Source organism: Neolamprologus brichardi, chromosome 3, assembly GCF_056152115.1.
Source record: "Neolamprologus brichardi isolate AB-2024 chromosome 3, ASM5615211v1, whole genome shotgun sequence".
NCBI classification, from domain to species: Eukaryota; Metazoa; Chordata; class Actinopteri; order Cichliformes; family Cichlidae; genus Neolamprologus; species Neolamprologus brichardi.
Genome location: NC_142106.1, coordinates 13,163,943 through 13,191,228, shown reverse-complemented (window position 1 = coordinate 13,191,228; position 27,286 = coordinate 13,163,943). Strand labels below are relative to the sequence as shown.

General features: G+C 40.7%; 1 protein-coding gene across 1 annotated transcript; it reads right to left on the bottom strand.

Annotated features, from left to right (window-relative positions):
* Window positions 1-1,803: 1,803 nt before the first annotated feature.
* LOC102787330 (chymotrypsinogen B-like) lies at window positions 1,804-7,087 on the bottom strand. The gene is made up of 6 exons (XM_087838892.1): window positions 7,016-7,087; window positions 6,247-6,267; window positions 5,774-5,927; window positions 4,389-4,645; window positions 4,183-4,304; window positions 1,804-3,719 (listed from the first exon to the last, which is right to left on the bottom strand). Exons 1-6 carry the CDS (start codon window positions 7,071-7,073, stop codon window positions 3,354-3,356), a joined length of 978 nt encoding a protein of 325 aa, XP_087695018.1. The 5' UTR covers window positions 7,074-7,087; the 3' UTR covers window positions 1,804-3,353.
* Between the last annotated feature and the right edge of the window lie 20,199 nt (window positions 7,088-27,286).

The window sequence follows — 27,286 nt, the reverse complement described above, 5'->3', positions numbered from 1 at the left end:
AGTCACTGCAGTCTTATCTTATCTCATGCTCTGAAATGTTGGTCAGTCGCTCTGCAGAGTCAGTTTTGTTTCTCCACATCTCAGTCCTGAACTATACTTTGTTGTAATCAAAGAGAGACCTACTGCACCTTTACCCCCCATGAGCAACACTGATGAGACGATGAAAACTATCTTTTTGTTTTTACTTTCTAATCTGATGTTAAGGACTTTACTCTGCATCCTCTAAGTCTCACATTTTGAGAGCCAGGAGTTTAAGATGCAAGTCAGCATTCCCAGTTTGATGTGGTTCGTCCTTGAATTGTCAGTGGATGCCTGGATGTGTGAACTTTTGCAATAAACAAAAATCCTGTTGGCTGTGGTAGACTCTTGCATCTATAGATCTGATGCTTAGGTCCTGTTCTTCTCTGCCGTGATCAGAGCCTCTGGGCTGTCCCTTTAATCGGGCCTTTTTCTAGCCACTGCTAGGATTTCTTGATGTTTTGTCCTTTGTCTGTCTGTCAGTGGTACATTACATGATTTTGGATCCTCCTGTTTGGTCCCAGCATCTGTCTTCAGCTGTCAGAGGAACTCTGTCAGCTCATCTTGGAGTATCCGATGGATGCGTCACCAAATTGCAAAATCTGAATGAATTTTTATCACTTTTAAGTGTTTTGTGGGGATTTTTCCTAAGGATTATAAACTGGCTAAAACCCAGAACAGAAATAATATACCAGCTTCCATCGTCAGATGAAACTCCAAATACGTATCAGAGGATGACTCACGTTAAAATCAGGCCACAAAAACTGAACCCTCGACAGGGGAAAACACCACCACGCCGAACCTCCTCTGGGAATCCCAGCACAGAGAGCAGAAACTGACAGGTGGAACTGTGAAGCAGTGAGCTGGGTTTTTAAAAAGGCGTCGCTGCTGCCTGATGTTGGGCCCACAGAGAAAGACGACTCACCCACTCTTCTTAACTTCCTTCCTAAGAATGTGGAAGGAGAGTAAAGTGCTGCCAGACTCTTATTTATGACAGGAACAGAATAAATCACAGCAAACTGTTTCAGTTCTTCTTCTCTCTGCCTCTTGACAAAGGCGGTCGCATTTTCTTCCTCTCCCTTCCCTTATCCTTCCTGCTTGGCTTTCTCATGTCTCTGTCTTGTCTACTTTTCTCCCTCTACCCTGGAAGAGTCTCACAGTCTGTTCTCTAAAACCTAAAAAGGAATTATGGATTTGATCAACTGGTCCCTGAATGCAATTGACACCCTCTTCTCGACGAGAAGCCTGGGTTTGGGAGAGCCCATTGAAGACATCTATCTTTTTGGAACCATGATAACAGGGTTCTTGCTGATCGGCGCTGGCTAGTCCCAGGCTTATCGAAGAATAAAGAAAGCAGAAACAGCTGTTCAAATCCCCACAAAGCTGCCCGCTATGTTGATTGGAACGATGGATTAGCGACTTCCATAGAGAAATGGAGGGAGGCTCAGCCCCCACCCATCTCAACATAATGCTTTTCCTGGCCAACATTAACAGTGACTGAATTACATGCTCATGTTGTACCAGTGACACGGGAATATATCCCAATATACACATTAATGGGTTTTCTGTCACCTGATGACCAATGGCTGTACTAATATTGGCGCAGACCTCTTTCCAAAATGACTGGATAATAGCACATTCCCACAAGCAGTGGAATCTAGTGCCCACTCTGACCTTACACTTGAGACAGTTTGGAGATGTTCCCATATTATACTTACTATAAATATACATTTCATTTCATTTCATTTATTCATTTATAAAGCACATTTAATAACAACAGGGCGTTGACCAAAGTGCTGTACAACATAACAATTAAACAGTGGCATTAATAACAACAACAGATAAAAATTAAAACAGATTAGGATAAAAGAATTGGTAACTCCCCTACAGTTTCGAAAGCCAGAGTAAAAAAATATGTTTTAAGATGTGATTTAAAAAGAGCAACAGTTGGGGTCTTTCTAATGTGGAGAGGTAGATCGTTCCACATTTTCGGTGCCACAACCGCAAATGCGCGATCTCCTCTATGAACCATCCTAGACTTATGTAAAGTAAGGAGTAGGTGATCACTTGATCGAAGGGCTCTAGAGGGCGTATACAGCTGCACAAGGTCAGACAAATAGTCCCGTCCCTGGCCATTTAGCACTTTATAAGTTAAAAGTAAGATTTTGAATTTAATTCTAAAACGGACTGGAAGCCAATGAAGGGAAGCAGGCACCGGAGTAATATGTTAGTGTTTCTTCACACGAGTCAAAAGGCGAGCTGCAGCATTCTGTACAAGTTGGAGCCGGGCCAAGCTGGACTGACTGACACCCACATAAAGTGAATTGCAGTAATCCAGTTGAGATAAAACAAACGCGTGAATTGCTCGTTCCAAGTTTTTATAGGATAGAAAAGATCTCACTTTGGATAGGAGCCTTAATTTAAAAAAGGACCGCTGGACAACTGAATTAATTTGTTTCTCAAATGTAAGTTTGCTATCCAAGAAAACCCCCAGGTTTTTTACATGCGTTTTAACAGCACATGTTAGGTTGCATAAGTCCAAATCTGGGGCATTGAAATTACCGCTTGGTCCAAAAATAATTACCTCTGTTTTATCCTCGTTGAAGGTAAAAAAAATTTGAGGCCATCCAGGTTTTAACTTTGTCGAGACATTTGACTAACGATTTCATGGGCGTAGAGGTGTTTCTATTAAACCGAAGATAAATCTGGGTGTCATCGGCATATGAGTGAAAGCAGATATATGCTTCCTAAAGATTAGGCCTAGGGGCAACATATAGATTGAAAAAAGAATTGGGCCTAATACGGATCCCTGCGGGACACCACAAGTAAAAGGAGCTGGGGAAGAAATAAAATCATCAAGGCTCAAGGAAAAAGTCCTCTCGTTGAGGTACGACCTAAACCATTCCAAGGGGATACCTTTGATACCACATTGCGCCAAACGGGAGAGCAGAATGCTGTGGTCAACAGTATCAAAGGCTGCAGTTAAGACTAGGAGCAGGAGCACAGCTGGATCTCCTGAGTCAGTGATTAATAAAATATCATTAAGCATTTTTAAGAGGGCAGTTTCTGTGCTGTGGTGGGTTTTGAAGCCCGACTGGAACTTCTCAAAAATATTATGACTGTTTAGAAAGGATTGTAGCTGCTCAAATACAATCCTTCGGTCGGTCGGTCCTGATATTTTATATCAGGACCGACTACCTTAATAATCTTTTTTAGAAAATGGGTTGGGACTCCATCTGAGGGGCAGGATGATGTTTTTATGCTATTGCAAAGCTCTTCTACCTGGTTAAGACATCTTATTCATGTTTGTATTGAACTTGAGTAAATGTGTTGATCTAGTTTCCAACAGTTCCAGCAAACACATGGAGCAACACAACGAGAACACACAGAGAGGAGAAGTGAGTGAAGTGGATCAGGTTTTCACCACTGCAAAACACACCCACACATGTCGGAGAAGTGGGAGGGGCAGTAGGAGTGGTAGGAGGACCTGTGGGAGGAGCAGTGGTTTGTAATGAACTGTGTGGGGAGGTGAAGGTAACAAAGCCTGGTGGTGTCCCTGTAACTGTGTCGCTGATCCATTTCTGGTACTGGGACACAGGAGCGTAGACTGAAGGAGATGAAGTGCATCCAGGCACACTGAAAATTCCACTCTGGAGCCAGACTGATTTACTCTGAGTCATGAGTGGCGCTCCAAGTTTATCCTGTGGAAAGACAGTGATGAAAGTTATTAGGACAGATGTGTAACTCTTAGAAGTCGACCTTTTTCACTTGAGAAAGTTTTAACTTTGTTGGTAGTCTTGTTACAAACTGCTCAAATAAATTAAGGGACTAGTTGATCATCACAGTATATCACATTCAGTAAAACTTAATGGATGTCAGTCTGTCCAGTTAGGAAACATGAACCACTGTGAATCCATTTCAGCTGCTTTGATGCAAATGAAAGTGACGATTCCACAGACAGAAAGTTTCAGACAGCTCTTTTAAAGGAATCAGTTTCATCAAATAAATTAGAGGGTTTTTTTAAAGAAAAAAAAAAAAGACCTTTGATTAAATATGAATATTTATAGACAACGACAGTAAAACAAGTAAACCAAAGTGTGACTAAAGATGAGATTATCTCAGTGACAGTCAACAACAGGTTATAATAAATAAAGTTGTGCTCACCCAACATGAACTCGTCTGTCTTGTACAGATGACGCTGTCTGGGATCCATGGATATCTGGCTTTGCACACATCGTTTCCCACTATTGATACTTTTGCCTCCTGCAGGTTATCGATCAATATCTCTGTTTGGAGAGAATTTAAACATCAGGCTTTTCTAAAGACTCCAACACAATGCTGTAAAATCAAATAAATATTTTATGATTTACCAATGTGACCAAAGCCGATGGCCCAGCTGCTGGTCTCATTGTTGAAAGTGCTGTTTTCTGAGGCCAAGCAGATCGGCTGAATGTAGTCTGTGAAATTCACAGGAGCCGACAGCTTCAGAAGACAAATGTTCTTCTCACGAGTCAAGAAGTCGAATCCAGGATGGCAGGTGGCGTTTATCACGTTCAGCCTCACTGTATTTGGGCTTGGATCTAACAGGCCGTTGCTGCCCAGCAAGACCACCATGCTCCTGTAATCCCTTCACACACAACAGATATTTTTATTGTGCCCCATGTTGATCATTGTCACAGAGCAAAGCAGTCAATGTCACGAGTTTCCTTTTTCCTTTCAGCCCTTTGTCATGTGTGTGTGTGTGTGTGTGTGTGTGTGTGTGTGTGTGTGTGTGTGTGTGTGTGTGTGTGTGTGTGTATTCATCCATAACACTGAGTAAGTTTATGTTTCAGGTGCTGCATGGAGATCTAGTGTTTGTAGAGGAGCAAGCTCAACAAACATCAGCAAACACACAAACTGTGTGTGATCTTAAAGCAGGAACTTTTTCCAACATGTCCGGATATGTAACTTACATCTTTATGATTCATTTTAGAGTTTCTAAAATCAGATCTTGGATCAGTGATTGTGCTGCTGATAATTCAGTGTTTTCCAAAAGTTGCATGAAAGCATCAGATTAGTTCAGGTTAAACTGGTTAGTTTGCAGGACTGTGGTGAAGGTTACAGAGCTGCTCTGTGTTGGACTGGTGCAGAGCGTGGTCAGTGTTAGAGTGCAGACACCAAAGTCAATTTATGCCAGTCCTTAAGTTCTCTTTTGAATGCTGACATTACAGAGTGCAGGGTTTGGATATCAGCCACAGAGCTCATGTAACTCATGTAAATCTGTTTATATGTTTTTGAAGTGAGCAGCGACTGTGACGTGAGGTCAGCTGACAAAGAAAACTCACAAAACAAATGACCGTGTGACTGAGTCTTTCCCAGCATGTGTTCATTAATGAGCCTTACAGAGGTGCGTAGTTGTATTTATTAGCTGCAGGTTCCCCGTTTAAAAACTTTACGCTAAGCTAACCATCTTCTGACATGAATGGACAGAATGAGGTCAATATTTTCATGTGACAGCATATCTTTGACAAATCAATGCTCCGAAAAAACAATGACTTGGATGAAATTAAATTAATGTGACATCTGGTTTGATTGTTGTGCAGACAACTCTGTACTTTGCCGTTCAGCAATTTTTGTAACAGCTGTTGTTTTTAAATGTTAAAAGAAGTGAGGAAATATTTAAAAAAAAAAAATCTCTAGTGCACATAAATATTGAACTTCACCTTCATCATCATATTACTCCTCAACAAAGTGTAAACTGGCAGCAGTGACTCACGTTGGTGTGGAGGTTCCAGCTGTCAGCACCCACTGGTTGGTGATCAGAGACCCTGCAGCAATATTGTTTACAAAAGCGAACCAGGGCCAATTTCCTGGTGCAGCGTCACGAACTCCTGTGATGTTGCTGCTGTTCACAGCACTTCTGCCACATGCTGACAAGAGAAGAGAGAGCACAGCTAAACAGATCAGCCACCACATTAAAACCACTCAGAGAGATAACACTGATCAATGCTCTGCTGGGAGATCCTGAGCAGTGACATTCATGTGGATGTTGTTTTAACATTAGACTGGTTTACATGTGACCCACAAATGTGTCAGACAACTGGAAGATTTTACTGAACAAAATCATTTCACAGTTTATAGAAAAACCAAAGTCAGCACACTCAAATGTGGACATCACATTTTTAAATGTGCTCATTACTGTACAGCTGACAGAAGGAAGACAAGGTTCAAATGTCTTTGGATGCTTACTGGGCTGCTGTGAGTGACAACCTGAAAATGAGAAAACACAGACACACCTGTTAAATCTGTGAAAGTAAGCACTGATTGCTTTCTTCGAACTTGAAGAACTGATCGCACTAAACACAACAGTCAAAGGAGCTTGCAAAGAAAAGTGTCTGGACTTCTTTAAGTTACTTGAAGATGTTTTAGTTGGTATCGTAAACCACCGCCTCTGTTCTGGGCCATCTGACCTCAGGAATTCGCATGATAAGGTGGGGCCAGGTTTCACAATGAACTCACCCAAAACTCAGGCTGATTGGGACCCACACCCAGTTTCACACCTTGGCTCAGGCGATTAGAGGATCATCAGGGGGTCCTTTTGTCCCTCTGTGGGGGGAAACTCCCACTAGGTTTAAATCTGGGACTCTCCACCATTTGACCTTAGAACTGAAGAAGCTTCTCGGATGAGAGGTGAGACGTCTTCAAGTAACTTAAAGAAGTCCAGACGCTTTTCTTTGCAAGCTCCTTTGACTACGATGACCTGGATGACTGAGAACCTTCACAGACACTAAACACAACACTTTTTAGGGGGAGGGGATTGTAGATCTTTAGGTCTAGTTTCTATATTTAAAACAGCTTTTAAGAAAATCTGCATCTTTTCTGAGACAAACTTTCAATTTTCATTGATGATGTTGATAATTTTGACATAAAACCTTTAAACATTAACCTACCAGTTCATCTTTAAGTGACATGTCTTTGCTTTAAAGAAAGAGAACAACCAATCAAATCATTTTCTCACCTTCGCAGAAGAAAATGATCACCACAGTGAAGCAGCACACAAACTGTTGGAGAGCCATGGTTAACTGCACCTCTTTCATGTAATCTTAGACTTTAAGTATGTCAAATTTATGTCCAGCCCCCTCTGTTCCTAGCAGTCATCAGGGCCCCGCCAAAGAAACCAGTCAGACTAGTTGGTCTTTGTGCTTTTTGACTGCAGTTAAGCATGATGCAATGAAATTTGGGGCAGGTTCAGTTTTCAGTTCCGTTTTATTTATACAGCCCCAAATCACAACAACAGTCACCTGCTACTGTAAGGTAGACCCTACAGTAGCAGGTGAAAGTCCCCACACAGCATTCTGCAATCAGACCTGATCAGTTTGTTACTGTCACTGTCGGTGTCATATTTTTGGGATATGTCACGCACATTTTAAGGCAAAGATGACACTTTTTAGGTTACAAATAATCCGGTTATTTGTCGGGCCTTTGGTACTCTTGGGGCCCGGTTGTCCCGGTTTCACCTCTGTCTACCTTCAGGCTTCTGGGGGATGTTGCTGCAGCTTCAACACCCTCATTATCACATATATTTGTGACACTCTCTCACTCACACACACAATAAGAAGATTGGTGATTTATGTATTTCTCATTTTTGCGTCCCACATGTCGTATCTTTGTTTTGGTTTTCGGTCTGTTACAGGTGCAGCAGTTGGCGATACATTTTATTTGCTTGGAGAGGTGCAGGTTACATACTACTCAAGAACAGCCACTTCTAGAGGGAGGTAGGCAGACACACACACGCACCAAGAAGCAGGAGGGAGGCAGATGAGTAAGAGAACAGCTGTTACAAAGACAACAAGCTGCAAAGGTGAGAAAATGAGAGCGAGATAGTAAAATGGTGCTAACAGAGCTTCATTATGTTGCCTCATAAATGACTGTGTGACTGATTTAGATTCAGTGCCACACAGACATTACTTATCCACACAGGGAAAAGCAGGTGGTGGGTAACATAATATTCCAGAAACACGCTTTGCCGATCCGATCAGCTGTTCATAACACTTCCTACGTTAGAATAGACGTCAGCGTGAACTATCGCATGTCCGCCATGACCTGCCCGAAACCGGAAGTGACGTCATTTTCGCGGAAATGTAGTTTTTTACCATTAGGGCCTCATGAGCCTATACTGGTGTTTTTAAAAGTTATGCTTGACTTTATGACTTTCTGTGTCGTTTCTGGGATGCTTAGGACTCATATTGCACTGATGGAAATAGTTTATTTTGATGCATATGCTGCTTTTTTGCAAATTTGCATCATAATATTTATTTTCGTTTTTCCTGCAGTGTATAAAAATTGGTGTATTTCAAAAATAAAACTATGAAGACACTCAAAATATATTTCCTGTGGTAGGAAACTATTTTGTGCAACTTTTTTGTATTTACAGTTTTGAGGGATAAGCCTCTTAAATTTCTCTAACTAGAAATATATGTAAAAAAAACAAAAACGATTTTCAATTTTTCATAGTTTATTGCATTTTCTTGCAATTTATGTAATTTCTTTGCACTTAATGCAGACATATTATTAAAATGTGGGCTATAATGGTTGTATTGATGTATAGCAACTTGAAATGCTCCCAAAAATGGCACTACAACATGTAAAAATATGATATAAGCTCTGGCGGACTTGGTTCTATGGTAGGTCTTAAAGGGTTAATGTGTCATTATCACCTTTGTCCACCAGGTCCCTGCAGAGTTACTCACTTTCTCCTCCAATACTCCAAAGAAGGTTTGACTTGCAGTTTAAGAGCCGTGTGAACTGTGTCCAAGAGTTTGTGTTTTAAAACATTTATTCTGTAAAGTAAAACAATAATCTCCATGTTGTGTTCAGCTTCGCTGAAACACGCAGACACTCTCAGGCCAATAAAACAGGTCTAACAGCATTACTTGTTGTTTACTATGTTCACACAGATGAGATTGCTAGAAAAAGATCATTCTGCAAGCCAACAGAAACTGTCAACTCCCATCATCTGCTGCCAAATACGCCTCTAACAATACTGGAATGGGCAGTTCTGCACTGGAGCAATGCTAGAAATTTCAACTGGTTGTCTCAAAGACTGATGGGTCACATCGGCACAGGACCTTATTTTAATGTTTACCAATTTATGACGCACCCCTTTGAGACAACCAGTTGAGATTTCTAGCATTGCTGCGGTAGTACAGCAGGTTCCCTACTAATGTGAAGGTTGGTGGTTTGATCCCCGTCAGCTCCAGTCTGCATCCTAAATATCCTCGGGGAAGATTCCCAAGTTGCTGTCATGGTCAGTCATTGGAATCTAAATGCATGTGAATGGTAGATAGAAGGCTTACATAGAAAAAGTGCTGGTGTGAATGAGTGAATAAGGCGGGCGTGTAAAGGGCTTTGAATGCTCAGATAGAGTAGGAAAGCATTATATAAGAACCAGTTTACTGTTTACTGATTAGTGTCGTCTCTGTTGCTTCTGACACAAAGATCAGAGACAAACAAACTCATGAGGATCTCCTGCAGAGCGATGAAGCTGCAAACGAGCTGCGCTGAAATGTCACCTGATTCTTGAGTCTGCTGTTACTGTTACAGTTTGAGTTGATGGTACAGTCCCCAAAGAGTAAATGAATACAGTGAAAAACATAACTACAACACAGCTAAAATGCATTTTTTTAATTAAAATAAATAAATATTTCTTTTAAAAACTGATGTTTTGTAGACACATTTGAGCTGCTGCAAAAACAGCTAATGTGGCTCATGTGTTTTTTCCTCTTTGTTAATAATTGTACAAACACTATGTGCTGTTTGTCACTAAATAGTTTACAACACCATTTTATAAGAAGTTAATATATTTTCAAGTGTATTTACTTCCTGTTAAAGGGGAAAAAAGTACATGGCTGTCAGAATCTGAACTCCAGAAAAATCTTGACTTAAACTGGTTCTGTTAACTGATGAGAACAGTGTGTGCCTCTCTATTGTTTTTATATGTATTCCTCTTGACTGTATACATCTCTTCTGATTGGTGCTTATTCCTGATGTGTTTATTTGTTTTTACTCCTGTACAGTTGGCATGCTAAACCTTTAATTTAGTTTTACATGACAATAAAGGGCTATTCTATTTAAATCTATAAGATGATGCAGGCAGCTCATAAAGCACAGATGTGGAACGTTGTTATTACAGTAGAGTCTGTTTATCAGCTCATCTTCGAGTGTCATCTTCCTGATTTATTCATGGTCGCTGTGTTGATGGCTCAGGACTTATTTCTAGTGCTGGACTGGCTGTATTTATAAATTGGCACAAAATATGAAAAATAGAAACTGCTCAGGAACATTTTGGATGATCATGTTTTATAATCCCCCCTGGGGTCTCTTTACAGACGAGGAAGACAGTGCAGAAACGTTTGTAACTGATGGAGTTTTCTCTGGGTGGTTTTTGATGTTTGCATGAGTTATGACTCATTCGGTGTCATGCCTCTGTGGTATTAAAATGGCCTGTGGGTTTAAAAGGAAAGAGGGAGATGACAATTTAAACTCTATACTGTTACCCAGAAAAATGCTCAATAGATGATTTTAATGAATGTGAAGTTGGCTCCCCATCTTTTCCAACAGAGGTGGTGTCAAATGTTTTTGTGACATTTGTGCTGCAAAAAATAGTTGTTTATGCTGCTATCCTTTCAGAGATATAAATCAAAGCTTCTAGAGGTCATCTGAGGTCAACTAGCCCCCTTCTTACTGTAAAAAGATTCTTCTTCTTTCTTCTCATATTTTTAAAATAATACCAGCACAAAAGTAGTAGAATTGATTGACATCAAATTTGTTTGGTTTGGATAAACGTGTGTATGTGTGACCTTTTACATTTTCATAAATAACTTTAACACAGAAGCAGCACAAACACAAATATTGCAGCACAAATGTTTGACACCACTTTTGTTGAATTGGAAGAAGGTGTGAGGGTCAAGTTCACCATGACGGTAAATCACGGACAGAATAAGAACAATAGGAATTTTCACGAGTGGGAACCAATTTGTTAGACTTAGAACTTTTTATTGTCATTGTGCAGTTTTTTGCGTAGGGGTGCAGTCACTGGTGTAGATGGTGTATAGGAGTGGACCCAACACACAGCCAGTGCTGAGTGAAAGGGTGGATGATCCTGCTTGCCAACCTTGGCTGACTGTGACATGTGGCAGGGAGAGGTCCAAGTTTAGCAGCTTGGCTATAAGAATGTCTGGGTTGATGAAAGCTGAGCTGAAATCAATGAAGAGCATCCTTACTGATGTTCCAGGATTCTCCAGGTGATGCAGAGCAGAGTGGGGGGCAGTGGAAATTTCATCCTTGGTGGACCTGTTTGCTTTGTAGGCAAACTGGTGGAGGTCGAAGCTGGGTGGGAGGCAGGCCTTTATGTGTTTTGAGACCAGCTTCTCGAAGCACTTTGCAACCACTGGAGTCAGTGCGATGGGTCTGTAGTTGCTGAGGCTACTGATGGTGGTGGACTTGGAGAATGGGACTATTGTTGCTTATTTCAGGCATTTGGGGACAGTGGCATGTGTCAGGGAGAGGTTGAATAGTCCAGTGAACACAGCCAGCTGGTCGGCACTCTGAGCACTCTACCAGGTATTCCATCAGGGCCAGCAGCTTTCCTCTGATTTACTGCTCTCAATACAACCTGGTGTCCTTGGAGGCTAAATATGTGAGGGCTGTGCTCAGAGGAGGCTGTGGGCAGGGCGGTGTGCACGGGGGTGTCTGCAGTTCTCTCTCTTGTTCAACTTTATTCCAACTCGATTCAAAATCAGGGCGAAACTTTGTCTCTGTCAGATCCACAGTCAAATCCATAGAAACTGAGTTGTTACATTTAAAGTCATGTTCACATTTGAAGCATTTGGAATAAAAGAAAACATGATTTACAGACATCACATGAACATCGTTTAATGACTCAACCAGTGCAGGTCCCTGAAAGAAAGTCCCTGTCATACTGTGGGAACTCTGTTACTCAACAGCCTTCATTCAATCACTGCGTCCTAGCTGACTGACAAGATTAATATCCTGGGCTGACTCAGAAGCAGAGCTGTTAAACTTGTATGTGTCACATGCAGTGTTGGTCAAGTTACTTGAAAAACGCAATCAGTAACTAATTACTGATTACTTCCCCAAAAACGTAATCCCGTTACTTTACTGATTACTTATTTTCAAAAGTAATTAATTACTTAGTTACTTAGTTACTTTTTAAAAACACGATTTGCAACCTGAATAGGTGATAAAGCGATAGATCTTTCAGCCCAATTCTACTTTTTCTGCATAATCCATCATACAAAATGTAATCAAATGGAAAAGTATCTTTTTTAAAACTTGTTTTATCAGTTTTAATCTTTTAACTTAACTCTTTTAACATCAAGTAAAAATTAAATTATATGCAACATTCTCTGACTTGAAGAAATTAGTTTAATATTTAAACCTATTTTCTGCACATTCCAGGACATAACATGTGTGTTTACACTCAGTCTTTCAAATAGATGCAAGTAAAACACAGCAGAAAATAAATAAAGTCAAAGACTAGTGGTCCTGTTGCTCTATTTTCACCTGTAAAGCAGGAGTGGGGTAGGCGGAGGTTTTCCCTGGTGCAGGTGTGCCGCAGCGGTCAGTGGAAGAATCCGCGAGTTTCTCTGTGAGTTTCCCATTACGTCGTAGCTACTCGGTGCTTGCTCGGAAGTTTAGGGGTTTTTTTCGCTGTAAAAAGAAGTTTTCTTCCCACGCACAACGGACACTAATGTTTTTGTCACTTTTTATGGAATCAAACTCAAAGTAAGGTCAGTACTTCCACGCTTTAAACGCTGCACGCTCATACTCTCTCTGCACTCGATATATTATCCATTGTTGATTTGCACACAGCTGTTGTCACCAACGTCGCACTCGCTTACGTCACTGTCATGAGACATTCTCGCAAAAAATCACAGTTTTAGTAACGCAGTAACGCAGCGTTCCTACGGGAAAGTAATGGTAATCTAATTACGTTTTTGCGATAGTAATCCCTTACTTTACTCGTTACCTAAAAAAAGTAATCAGATTACAGTAACGCGTTACAAGTGCCCATCTCTGGTCACATGAGAGTAATTTTTAACTGTATTGTGTGCTCCTGTTCTTTGTTCAGAGTTTAGCTGTTTCTCCTGTGTTTAACATGGTTTTGCCCACTAGTGTGTGTTGTGTGATGGAGTACACAGGTTAATTTGAAGGTCAGACTGCAGACCGACATCCTGAACAGCAGTGATAATTCGTCATGTTTGAGCGCCATCTGGTGGTGACTCTGGTAATTGTAAAAGGATGATGTGACTTCTCAAGAGCATTGTAATGTGACTGATGGATGTTAAGCTGAACTTCTCTCCCCATTGGTTGTTAGACATTTTTTCCAGTTCCATTTCGTATGCTGGCAGGCTTGGTTAGTCTGTGGAGCTGCAGAGGCACAGAGAAGTATAGATCTGGCTGTAGCTGAAGGAAAAACTGAGGTTTGGGAGGAGTTTAGTAAAGCAGTGGAACAAGATTTTCAGTGTCTGTTGGTTCCTAGATTTTGTTTTTTACGCCTTTCTTTGTTGTTTTTTGTGTTTATTGACATGTTTCAGCCAAATAAACTTTTTTTCTCATAATGATGAGAGGGGGAAACTACAGAACTACCACCCTGTAAGAGAGGAAGGAGGAGGAAGGTCTCGCTTGATGCTAGTGTGGTCCGATCAAAGTTCAGTAGCACCTGCAGATGGAGAAAGCTTCTTCACTATGGCTGCTTTGTAAGTATGCTGTGATGTTTTTTGGTTTCTTAAAAGGATTAAAGATACTCTCACTGTGTTGCTTCACAAACATCCAGTTTGTGAAGAAGATAAAAAGAGAGAAAACCATTTCCTGTTTTCTGCTTTTTCAGTCTGTAGATCGACCAGACTGATGGCGTTGCTGCTTTTTTCCTGAATGTGAAGCTTTAAACTAACCTGTTATTCCTCTTTAGTTTCAACTTCACTCCTCAGCAGCACAAAAACCCAAGGTCAGTCACCTTCTCCTGTCACAGTTTAAACCTAATATCAGCTACACCGTAATAGAAGCTCCAAGCATTTTTTTTTTAAATATTGTGGCATAATATCATAGTTATTACAGCCACAAACATGAATCAATGTTATTGGAATTCCAGCTTTGCACATCTACAGACTGAAATCTTTGCCCATTCTTCTTTGCAAAACAGCTCCAGCTCAGTCAGATTAGATGGACAACGTTTGTGAACAGCGGTTTTCAGATCTTGCCACAGATTCTTGATTGGATTTCGATCTGAACTTTGACTGGGCCATTCTAACACATGGATATGTTTTGTTTTAAACCTTTCCATTGTTGCCCTGGCTTTATGTTCAGGGTCGTTGTCCTGCTGGAAGGGGAACCTCCGCCCCAGTCTCAAGTCTTTTGCAGACTCCAAGAGGTTTTCTTCCAAGATTGCCCTGTGTTTGGCTCCATCCATCTTCCCATCAACTCTGACCAGCTTCCCTGTCCCTGCTGAAGAGAAGAACCCCCAGAGCATGATGCTGCCACCACCATATTTGACAGTGGGGATGGTGTGTTCAGAGTGATGTGCAGTGTTAGTTTTCTGCCACACATAGCGTTTTGCATTTTGGCCAAAACAAGGGTCCGGCACCTTAGCGCCACCAATCAAGCACCTCAGGATGGAACCCTGCTTTCACAAAGGCAACACCTTTAGGTTGCTGAGAATTCAATGTTTTGCATTTCAGGGTCAAACAGTCTGCACTGACATGGGACAACACACATGTTAATGCCAATGTCAATGTCAATGCATCCAAAGGACAAAGGTCACTCTTTTGAGGATGCCAATGTTCACATTTTGGACAGAGAGGACAGATGGTTTGAAAAGAAGCCATTTATGTCCACTGTGAGCGACCATCTTTGAACAGAGGCGGTGGTTTACGAACTCTCTGCCATCTGTAATTCAGGTTTGAGATCCCTTCCCAGACGCCCTAACACCCACTCACATCCTGGGCCATCTGACCTCAGGAAATCACATGATAGGGTGGGGCCAGGTTTCACAATGAGCTCACCAGAAACCCTGGCTGATTGTGACCTACACCCTTTTCACACCTTGGCTCATGTGATTAGGTAGAAGATCCTCAGGGGGTCCTTTTGTCCCTCTTTGGGGGGAACCTCCCACAGAGCTTAAATCTAAGGAGAGTCCCAGAACTGAAGAAGCTTCTCGGATGAGAGGTGAAACGTCTTCAAGCAACCTAAAGAAGTCCAGATGCTTTCTTTCCATGCTCTTTAGACTCTCTGGAAGGCACTTTTTACAGTCTTCAAGCAACATAAATTCAAGCAGTGAATCATAATCATTGGCTTTTGACGCAGAGCACCACTTGTCAAAAAGGATCCCTTTCCCTGGCAAACTCCACATAAGTTTGGAAGGGAAGTTTCCTCTGTTGCCAAAACTTCTGCCTGGGACCGATTCATATGCCCGCAACACAGCCGATTTTACACTGGAACAGTCCAAACTCTCCTTTAAAGGAAGCATGACCACCACCCCCTGGGCTTTGCCATTTACACTGCAATAAAAGGGGCCAGATCTAGGCCACTGAAAATCACCAGCCATCTCCTCAAATGTTGCAAAATAAGAATCCATCACAGCCTTAAATGTGGGCACCAGAGAAATGCACTTACTAATATCGCATGTGGTAGCAGACAAGGGGGCGGAAGCTGGAAGATTAGCAGAGACAGATGAGGCTAGTGTCTGAAACTCCAGCTTACACAGCCTCACCGCTTTATCCGCTTCCATCTCCAACCTACAGATCTCGAGCTCTTGCTGAGTTCGCCTGACCTGGGTCTTCTCCACAGCCTCCAAATGGAGCCGTGCCAGTGGCACCTTTAGCCAGGCCCCGTCCTGTGCTTCTGAACTTCCAGAGAAGAGGGGATCATAGCGAGAGTCATCTTTCCCCGGTCATCTCCCACACCATCCATACTGGAACCATTTTTATGGTCCCCCTCACACAAGGAAGTTCGACTTATCTCACCAGAGACCACAGGCATTTCAGGCAGATGAGGGACTTGCATTGGACCAGCCTCCACCAACTTGTCTATGACCAGTGCCTTCAGGCCACTCTTATGGAGCCTTTCTGGGGATCTGCACTTTAAGGTGGTCTACAATTTGCAGCAGTTCACGCTTGCGGCAGCTACATACTGCAATCTGCATACAGGAGGCACAAGTCTCCAGCTAGCCGACTGTCAGTGGGTCCTGGCACTCTTGGATTTGCTTGAAGAGAAAGGCGGCCTCACTCGCTCTGATACCCAGGGCCATAACACTGTGGACACCACTGACAATCCTAATACATAACCTTTTTTATTAATGTCTTTCCAGACTGATCACATATTATTGTATGTTTCACTGTTTTTGATTTTAATGAAAACAATACAAGTCATGTACGGATGTATATGAAACAATGCCTCATAAATACACTTTTGAAATAAGTGTATCATATTTTCATACACTTATTTCAGAAGTATTTTTATGAGGCATTGTATTAAATATATATGCAAAGTTAGATAGTGGTGCAAAAATTAAACTCTATCTTGCAGATTACTTCTGTCAGATTGCTTTTGAACAGCCGCAGCTTGTCTTTGAGTGATTTTTAGAGTTTCTTTTTGTCGTTTGTATGATTCTTGTTTTCTTTGCAGGTTTCATGGTGTAGTCACCTGTCAGTCACGACTCACGCTGTCCTCGGTGCACACCTGATGTTCTTTTCAGGGTTTAACCTTCAGTGTCCTTTAAAGCGTGAATTTAATGCTGTATGTTAAGCCTGTTCTGAAGGGAAAAGGGGGTCAAACCCAGTAGTAGCAAGGTGTACGTAATAGCCACTGCACTGTATGCACTGTATATAAAGTCATCACTCACAGAATGATAAGAGCCAGTAGGTGGCAGCAGTGGAGCATCAGTTTGCCCTATGGTTTTAGTCTGATCTTTGAGCTTAAATGTCAAAGGGAAAAAACTGTAGGTATGAGGTTAAAAGTGAGAACGAGCTCCATCATCACTGCTGTGAATTTAATTAAATGAAAATTTTAAAATAAAAACACATTGTGAATACTGTTATATCTGAGATCATGAAAATCCAGCGATAATCCAGAATAAAGGAGGTTAAAAGAAATAAAAATTAACTTTGTTAACATCAGTTTAAGGTCCCCAGAGACATATTTAGTCTCTGCTGGAGAAAGGGAGCCAAAATGGTTTTATTAGTGTTTATTAGTGCTTCTATTACTAATTAACCTCTTAAGCCCCAACGCCCCCTGATACGGGGGCAAAAAGCAGGAGATCAGGTAGGCTTGGGGCTTAAGAGGTTAAACTAAAAGAGATGGGCAAGTCACTTTCTCCTTTTATAGAAATCAAAATCCAGGAGTTGGTCAATAACCCAAAAAAGAATTAAAACAGAATAGACCACCAAAAACACTCCTGTCCACTGAGCAGGCACAACCAGCCACCGCACCCACACACAGAGCTCACTAGCTGAAAAAACAAGACTCTGGCATTACCCTCACAGACACAGTAATGATTAGGTTTAACCTGTGGGATTCTCAACATGATCATGTTCTCAATGGGTCTAAAACACTGAATGAGTTTGGCCCACTTCCCTCAAAATAGTGTCCCAAGTCACTGCCAGACGTTTTTTGAGCTATCACATATGGAGAAGCCAGTGGGCCACTAGGAGGCTTTACTGAAATACTTTTCAGATGCTTCTTCACCAGGTCATGGAAACTAGCATGCTGGTTAGCCAGAGGTGCAGGTTTGAATCATTGTTGAATACACAATCTGTCACACTGCAGGTCATTTGAAGGACCAAGAAGATGGTCGAAAGGCATCTAAAAAACCCAACACGGCTCTCTGGCTCTACAGCTCACAGGACGTCCTGCTATACCATACCATAACATATATATACCATAACAGTTTCAGAGTTAGAGGCAGATGTCAAGGGGCAGGAAGTAATTCAAACATGTGCAACAAGGCTCAATTATACTTTGCTGTAACTGGCTTGTTAAAAAATAAAGAGAGACAAACCTTTGATTCTGCGTTGTGTAGTAAATGGTGGACAAAGCCTCGATTATCTTTTAGTGCTGCCTTTTATTGTCTGGATAAGAAGAAAATGTGTAGTGGTCCAGCAGGCTGGCTCAGGTTGGCTCAAACACAGCACACTATGATAGAATAGCACATCATAAGAGCACAAGAGCTCACTAGCTAATCTAACCAGTGTACAGTGCTATTATGTGACTGTTTTATCACATCACCATTAGAACAATCCACTCACGTTGTTGTTGTTGTTTTTGCAGTTCAACACTGTATATAGACTGAGACTTTTATAAGTAAAATAGAAACATTTGGCTATTGTGAAAATGTTAATTCCACTCTTTGAGAAATGACTTGAAACTGAACTTCCTGTTTTTGCTATAAATTCAGTTCTGGATGTGGTATGCAACACACCGCGTCTAATCCACTTGGAATTTTTTTAAAACTCTTGGTTATTTGAATAATTTTGTAATATTAATCTCACTGTTTATACCTGTGGTTGCTCTTTTTAGTTTCTTTCATCTGCTGTGTTACATTATGGCTGCTGTGAGCGGATATTTCCACATTATTGCAGCCTTTGGTAACAAGAAGCTGCTGTCCAACAGTTTACTCTGAATTCCTTCCTGTTCACAGCACTAAAACCATCAGGCTGCTTTCACATTTGGGAGTTACATGCAGCTTCAGAGCCTGTTTGATATCTTTTAGTAGAAATGCTACAAAGTTAGATTGAGAGATATTTGGGATAAACTAAAAGCCTCTGATGGAACTGCGAGACTTTACACACGATGGAAAGAGATCATTGGTGAGGTAAGTTGTGCTTAAACTATTTTTAGCGTCACTTTTGACCTTACGTGGTTAGATCACGTTGCTACCTCCTTGTAAAAGACAGCTCTTAGCGGCTGGAAACACAGTGAGATGGACCAAGGCAAGTGTAGTGGAACAAAAGTATTTATTTGCTATACAGCCCTCCTTACAACAATTAACTCATCAAACTTCTTCACAGCACAAAAACTGGCAGCCTTAAATATGTTCAGCTGTCACAGACTTAACCATTATTCCACTCTCAGGTAAATTCTTAAATCCCAACCTTCCACCACAGTATACAATATATCAATTAGAATAAATAAATACTTTCACATTTTCATATTAATAAATAGTTCACACTTTAATGTTACACCAAACCCCATATTATAAAAACCCAGAAACCCAAGCACAAAAAGATTCACCACACTCTCTTTACCAATGGTCTCTCCTGGAACCTTTAAATGGTGTCTGGACCCCTGGGGAAACATTTGCCCAAACACCTTGAAGAGGACACAGGCCAGAAAGGTGAGTAATCATTGTCTTACACTTATTTGCACCACCTTTATCCCTAGATTTCACATACTCATTTGCATTAGTTTTCCTTACTGGTAAACCTTAATCACAATCACAATTTCAATCATCATTCTTTTCTCCTGACAGACAACCACCACATTCCTTGACGAGGAGCAGCTGTGCAGGATCTGAAACAAGGCTACCAACTGATTTTAAAATTCCCAATAAATAGTCAATAAATATTAACTTCTTGTGTGCAAATCCATGCTTAAAGTGCAATGCTAAATAAAGTGTTTGATAAGGTGCTTTTAATAAAGTGAAAAGTGTGCTCTAAAGTGCTATACAGATAATATAATATAAATAAATGTAGTAAGGGAGTCCTCTTCCTTACACTCCTCAGCAAACATGAAAACAGTGAAGTGGGTTGAAGTAGCAATTACACATTGGATGGACTGATTAATGCACAGCTGCTATTACGAAGTTTATTTCCATCTGCAGAAATAGGCGGTGCTCATTATGTCAGTGAAACCTCCCCACGCGGCACTTGAAGAGAGGAACAAAGAGTTGTCAGAGAGAACTGAGGTTTTACATGTTATTGAGAAAGCTAATGATTAGGAAGCATGGCTCTTTTGAACTGGTGTATGTGGACTGTGCTCCTGTTTGGCTGCGTTTTTGCTTCTGAACATAAGCTGTGGAATACTTTCCTCTTTAAGTGAAGAAAATGTTTACATCTTAGGAACAATTTCTAGGTTTTCTATAGGAGATTTATCTTTTCTATAACATGTTTCGCAGCCAAAACTGATAATGCCAAAATACAATTTTTAGTTGTGAGCATCATTACCTTTCCTTTTATAGAATATATAAAGGCAGCACAAACCCTCTGCAGGAATAACAGGACAGTAAAGAGAAAATTTAAATTACCTGAAACGGGACTGAGCTGGTTGTCAAAATAATAAGCAGTTTATCATGTGGTGATCTGCAATCACTCACCCATAGGGACATCTAAAGGATGATTTGTTGTTCTTTTTCAACAGATTATCAGACATTAAAATAATAATAAAAACAGTTGGTGGTTCAATTCCTGCAGTTATGCTTGTCAAAGTATTTTCGGGCAGCAAACTGCACGGAGGGCCCCCTCATTCCCTTTCACTGCAGTGTGAGTGCGTGAATGTCAAGCTAGATATCGATGTGTGTGTCAGTGGGTAAATGAGTGAACTGACTGAGTGCTCGGTGTACTCTCACATAGTCACAAGCTCTGGGTATTTACAGAAAGACTGAGATGAGGATGACAAACAAGCAGCGGGAAATTAGTTTCTTTCGAAAGGTGGTTGGGCTCATTTTTTTAAGAGATCAGGTGAGCAGCTCAGTCATTTGAGAGGGTCTAATGATTGGATTTAACAGTGAGAGAAATGAAAAAAGAGCTAACTTCAATCGTGTGAAAAAAAATTTTCTACCCTACATGTAAGTCCTCATGTGTTTAAATCAGATATTGGGTCTGTAAATGTGACATTGTGTTTTTCATATTGTTAAACATGCTGCTAAACAAACTGAGGCAGACTAACTGTGTTATTTAGAGGCTGCATGAAAATCCTCCGCAGGTTAGTGGAGGATAGAAAGGTTAGTTTGCTGTACTGTGATGGATTTAAAGTAAAGAAAAGTATCTGGCTGGTGCACAGTGGCTGTGGTTTCATGGTCAGAGTTAGGTTACAGAGTTAGCAGAGATTCATGCGACTTTTAGCTGATGACGCTAAGATTCATTGACTGAATTCCACCTTCATAACTTTATACCGTCTCGAAAAAAGACAGGATAAGCACTGTCAGTATAGGGGATGGAAATCAACCATGACAACTCATGAAACATCTGCTGACATCTGGTTGAATTCAGCTGTGTACACCTACAAAGAGCAGCAGGTCAGCTGATCACAGCCTGTGTGTACACTAAGAAAACCTACTGGAGCTCTCAATAGAAATTACTGAGTTATGCTTCTTTTCCCCAAATTAAGACAGATTTTTAAGGTTTCCCCAGCTGCTGAATCCACTGTAACTCTTGACTGTAAACATTTCACTGTTTAAAGGCAAAGTCACCCTCTGCAACGTAGACAACAGATAATATAGTTTTATTATTGTATTAGAAGTATTTTTAACACTAGCAGTTGCACTTCTAAGTACAAAATATCTGTATCTTTGCCACCTCTGCTAAGCACTCATAGAGCTTTTAAATACTTACTACTTTACTTTTAAATTAAATTTTACTTTTAATTACTTACTACTTTTAATAATAATACTTTAATAATAATTACCTCCTGCGTGAGGTGTTTTGGGCATGGCCCCAGGAAGACCCAGAACATGCTGGAGAGATGTTATCTCTCAGCTGGCCTGAGAACACCCCGTGTCTACTCCCACCTTCCCTGATGAGGTTGCCAAGGTGAGGGAAGTCTGGGCTTCCTTGCTCAAGCTGCTGCCCCTGCAAATTGATTCCAGATAACTGGAAGAAAATGGATGAGTGAAATATTTTCCATTGAGGTCTGAAGATGACATTGCCAACATCTGGTATAGTGTTGAAATCAAATCTGACAGTGTTAATTTGGACATGCTGGATTTGCTGTGTACGGTTCAGAGCCGCGGACCTTCAGTAACAGTAATAAATCACAGCAATAGTACATTCATGTAGTTGTAAACAGCATGATAATATATTAAGTAATCCAAAGTATTCAGAATACGTTACTCTCATTGAGTAACGTAACGGAATACGTTACAGAATACATTTTGGGGCATGTATTCTGTATTCTGTAGTGGAATACATTTTAAAAGTAACCTTTCCAACACTGCCCTTAGGCAAGTTAACAGCGTTCTCCTGAAAAAATCCCTCCAGCTTTGTGCAAGCTCCCAGCACTCCTAAACCTAGAGCAGACCTGAACCAGCTCATTACCAGAGTCTGTTTTAATTGTGGTTCACAATTTTCTTTAAGATTTAACTAAAAGTTTTCCCAATTCATTGTGTCCCACATCTGGCTTTGAGTGAAGGCTCTGATTCATTTAAAGCCAGATGTGTGATTCAAAAACAGCAGCTTTGCTGAAGGGTTTCCTTTTTAATACCCAACAGTATTAACAGTGAGTTGATTTAGATCTGCAGACTTACCGTACAGACATTTAAAAAAAGACCTGACGAAGAATCTGAAAATGTTTGGCAGTGAATGGCTTGTGCGGTCTCTTCCCTCTCAGACAGAAAAAAAGCAGAAAAAAAAGTGGATTTGATACACAGAAGGCCTAATGTAAAGTTGTGGATGTCCAGACACCCTGCTCTCAGGGAGGTGACCAGTGGTCGTAACTTTCCTTAGAGTGGGAGAAGGTTTCAAGGATGAGCTGAGGGTATAGCCATGATCTGCTGTGGAATGTTTTTTGTCTGCTTAGGGTGTTTGACTAGTGTCTCTCCATATTGCAATATGTTATTAAACTCACTTCAAATCATGCTCACTGAGATGCTTGCAGCATATTTATAAAATTTCCATAACACTCCGCAGAGAGTAAGTCACGTGTCAGTTCTTCAGTTACAACCACAAGTATGTAGAGTCTAAGCCTATGCTTAAATACTTAAATACTTATTTTCCACCCTGATTTACGAATAAATTCTTTACAAATCCTACCATGTGAATTCATGGATTTTTTTTTCACATTCTGTCTCTCACAGTTGAAGTGTACCTCTGGTGCAAATTACTGACCTCTGTCATCATTTTAAGTGGGGGAACTTGCACAATCGGTGGCTGACTAAATACTTTTTTGCCCCACTGTATATTATTCAAAGCATATTACATATTTTAGCGCAAACGTGTCTTGATAGCCGGGGTTTCTTTTAAGTAACTCCACCTCAAAATAACATACAAAAAAAATCAAAGGTGACCTCTAGAGGCCCAAATAGGGAACTGAGTGAGAGCTGGCAGCATCTAACAACAAACAAATGTTGTTTGTAAGTGTGATAGTGGCTTTGACACAGGGTTGCTTCACTAAAATTGTAATAAAAATTATAATGTGACTGTTGGAGCTGTGTGACCTCTGTGAGCTTCCTGATTCAGATTGTGGTGGAGATGTAAAAGACTACAGGACAGCTTCAGATCATAAACTTCTTTAAGAAATCGTCCTTTTTGTTTGCGCTGCTGGCTGATAGAGATGTATCCACACATTCCAAGCAGAGCCAAACAGCTTTCACTTTAGATTTTAGTCACACTGTTGTTCACATGATATTTTTCACATTGCACAGAGTGTATCTTACCTTTGGCACAGCTGGAGCTTATGTCAGCCACCACAGGTGATCAGGGCACTGAGATAAAACACTCTGCTCTCTGAGGTTTCCTACTTACTCTTTTCTGGATTTTACACAACTGAATTCAACATCATACACACAGATGTTTACAGATGCTGTCATTGCTGAAGTGTAAAGTAGCCTCTGAGAAGTGAAACTAAACAGCATCATACAGTTAATATAAATGGACAGCAGCTACATTTGAATCAAACACAGTGGTTTCAAACCTTTATGTCTCACATAAGAAGCCAAAAAATAATTTTAACCTAAAGTTATACATCACTGGGAACTTCACCACAGCTCTGCATTAAACTGTAGAAAGCTGATGAGTAGTTTTACCCTGTAATAACACATAAACATTATAACTCAGTTTGTTTTTCCAGATGTTCAACAACATGAAATGTGTGAATAAAGCTATTGTAACAAAGCTCTTTAAAGGCTCAAATAAAAAAGGGCAACATAAGTAGTGGTCCATGTGGTCCATGTAATATAGAAAAGTGCGTCTTTCTGTTCAGATGATATTTATTTTGGACATTTTCCTCACACTAAACTCTGCAGTGTGAAAATGACACACCATCATCAGACTGCAAACTGTGTTTGAAGCTAAGAGGCAAACTGAGCTCTGCCTGCACTAATGCAGCGATTACACAAATAGGGAGGCAGCTGTACATTCACATTTGTTCTTCTTTAACCTGTTAAATTTAATTCAGCTTTCACTCCTTATCTGTAAACTTTGACAAAATTATTCTCCACACAGGTCTCTCAGTTTTTAGTCTCTGAGCAGTTGTAGACATGGTGTTTGTATGATTTAAATTCCTTTAAAAACAGGAGCAAATTCTTGATCCTGTTCTCTGCTCTCTCCACTTCCATCATCATATAAACCCTTTAATCCTTTCTAAACACATCACTGTGCTTCACTGAGGATACAAGCTCATGAGAAGCAGATTTGAATAAAGCAGAGTAATGGTCAGAGTTCATCTGTTAGATGTTAAAAGTTTAAAACATATCAGTGAATATTTTCTACTATAAGACAAACACAGCAGTTATTTACATGATATCAGTCATGCTGACTGTTTGGTCTGACGGTGAGTCTCTGTGGAGCAGCTGTTGAGAGTCGTTTGCACAGTAAACTGAAAGAACAGCAGCCAGCGCTGAACAGCTGACACCTTATACACACGTTTGCTAAATAATAGAGATGGCACGATACCACTTTTTTATGTCCGATACGATACCGATATCATAAATTTGGATATCTGCCGATACCGATATGAATCCGATATAATGTTTTTTAATCAATAAAACGTTTTTTTAATATCTTGCTGCATTTTGTATAAGTTCATACTCAAGTTTAAATAAATAACAACACTAAAGCTATTCTGTTATACCTGTATGTAAAAAATACACTGCACCCAAAATATTTCATAGTTCAGCAATACTAATCTAATAAACTTAGCCGTATTTATACAGTATTTATACTTAATATTTCTGCTAAGCAGAGTACTTAGCAGAAATATTAAGCAACCTAACTAATAGGGCTCTAAAACTCCCAGCAAAAAACAAACAAACCACCCTCCACCTCATGATGCTTAATCGATGTAATCAAATTTAATTTGATGCAGGGAGGAGAATGCACAGAAATAAATTATTTTTCAAGAATAATTTAATAGATTCAACATCTTTCTTCAACAGAATTGCAGACTGCACAGATGGTATCTTCCCAAAGGAAAAAGTACTATAGCTTACTAGGGTATATTAGACTTAACAGTTACTATATACAGTAATGGACTTATATATATATATATATTTTACATCAGATTAAAACTTTGGGTGTAAGATTCAGATAATTATTTATTAAAAGCTCGACATTTTAAATGAGAATAAGAAAGAAAAGTATGTCTTTGTGCCCCCTTTTCCCTGTTCATGCCCTATCAGCCCCCCTGGCTAATCTTTGCTAGATCCGCCCCTGCACAGTTACCAGCCGTCAGCTACGTAGAAAAAGATCCTGGTGTAGAAAGTAATATTAAATAAATTCTAACAACAGCTTATCAAGCTTAATAGTGCTGCTGTTGTTCAGCTGCTGGTTTCCTCTTTCTGGTGAGAAGTGGGCCAAAAACAAACAAGAGAGACGGACTCTCGACAGAAAAGCTGATCAGCTGATCAGTTTCATGATTGAAGTAGCAGCAGGAGAGAGAGAGAGAGAGAGGCAGTCGCTCCATATATCGGTTGTTAAGCTTAACATGGCCTGTATTTTATATAGCGCTTTACTAGTCCCTAAGGACCCCAAAGCGCTTTACATATCCAGTCATCCACCCATTCACGCACACATTCACACACTGGTGGCCACAGCCACCCTGGGGCGCACTGACAGAGGCGAGGCTGCCGGACACTGGCGCCACCGGGCCCTCTGACCACCACCAGTAGGCAACGGGTGAAGTGTCTTGACCAAGGACACAACAACCGAGACTGTCCAAGCCGGGGCTCGAACCGGCAACCTTCCAATTACAAGGCGAACTCCCAACTCTTGAGCCACGATCGCCCCATGGGAATGCTTTGCAAACATTCAGAGATGAACTTACACACTTGCTTTACTTCTCTCTGGGAAAACTTCCCCGGAGATGAAATGCTGGTTTGGTAGCACACAGCGGCTCTATCACGTGATGCACACTGCTGCAAAGTGCTACGGTTATGAGCCGAGTTACGCCGTGTAGCAAGTTTTGTGAGGTGCTTTTTTGATATTTAATGGATCGGATTACATTTTTTATTTCTCGCCGATATCCGATCCAGGAATTTGGGTCAGTATCGGACCGATACCGATACGTAATATCGGATCGGTCCATCTCTACTAAATAACTGAATGAATGGGGGAATATAGTTGTGCAAATTCTTCTGTCAAAGCGTGGAGATGATTCAGATAACCGTTGTGAAGGAATGTCATTAGCAGAACTTAATTACAGACAAATATGTGACTCTCACACTGAGGAGGGAAAATGTTCACACCTCCCCGACACTAAACACTGTTTCACAATAAAAAGAAACAACCTGCAAGCAGGTCATGTAGAAGAATATTTGTATTGTTCATGAACATAAAGCTGATCTTATTTTCATTTGATGCCAACAAATCTAAGATTCCTGCTCAGATTACCACTGCTGTCATGTGTTACCATAGTAACTTACCTTACCTAGCTACTGTGAGCTGTTCGTACAGCAGCTCTGTCTACTGGGTGGAGATTTTTCAGTTAGTTTGATATTAGTGGAATAAAAGCAGTTCAAATGAAACAAAGAAAATTATGCTGAAATTTCAGGTTTGAACATTTCTGCTCCCACTTTAGTGAGTCATGAACGTTGGAAAAGGTTCATAAGGCAGGGCTGCATTCATGTCTGGGCCACAGGGCTTCCAGTCTATTGTTTACATCGCTTCTGCCTTCCCACGCTCTAAAACTCATTTCTGTTGTCATCAGTCTGGTCAGATAGTTTCCTAGGCCTCCTTCAGCCAATCAAACCCCGCCCTGTGACTCTGAACAAACCTAAATACTTTTCCATAACCGTATATAAAAACTCTTTAATGTGAGCTATGGCCACACAGACCTGAGGGCA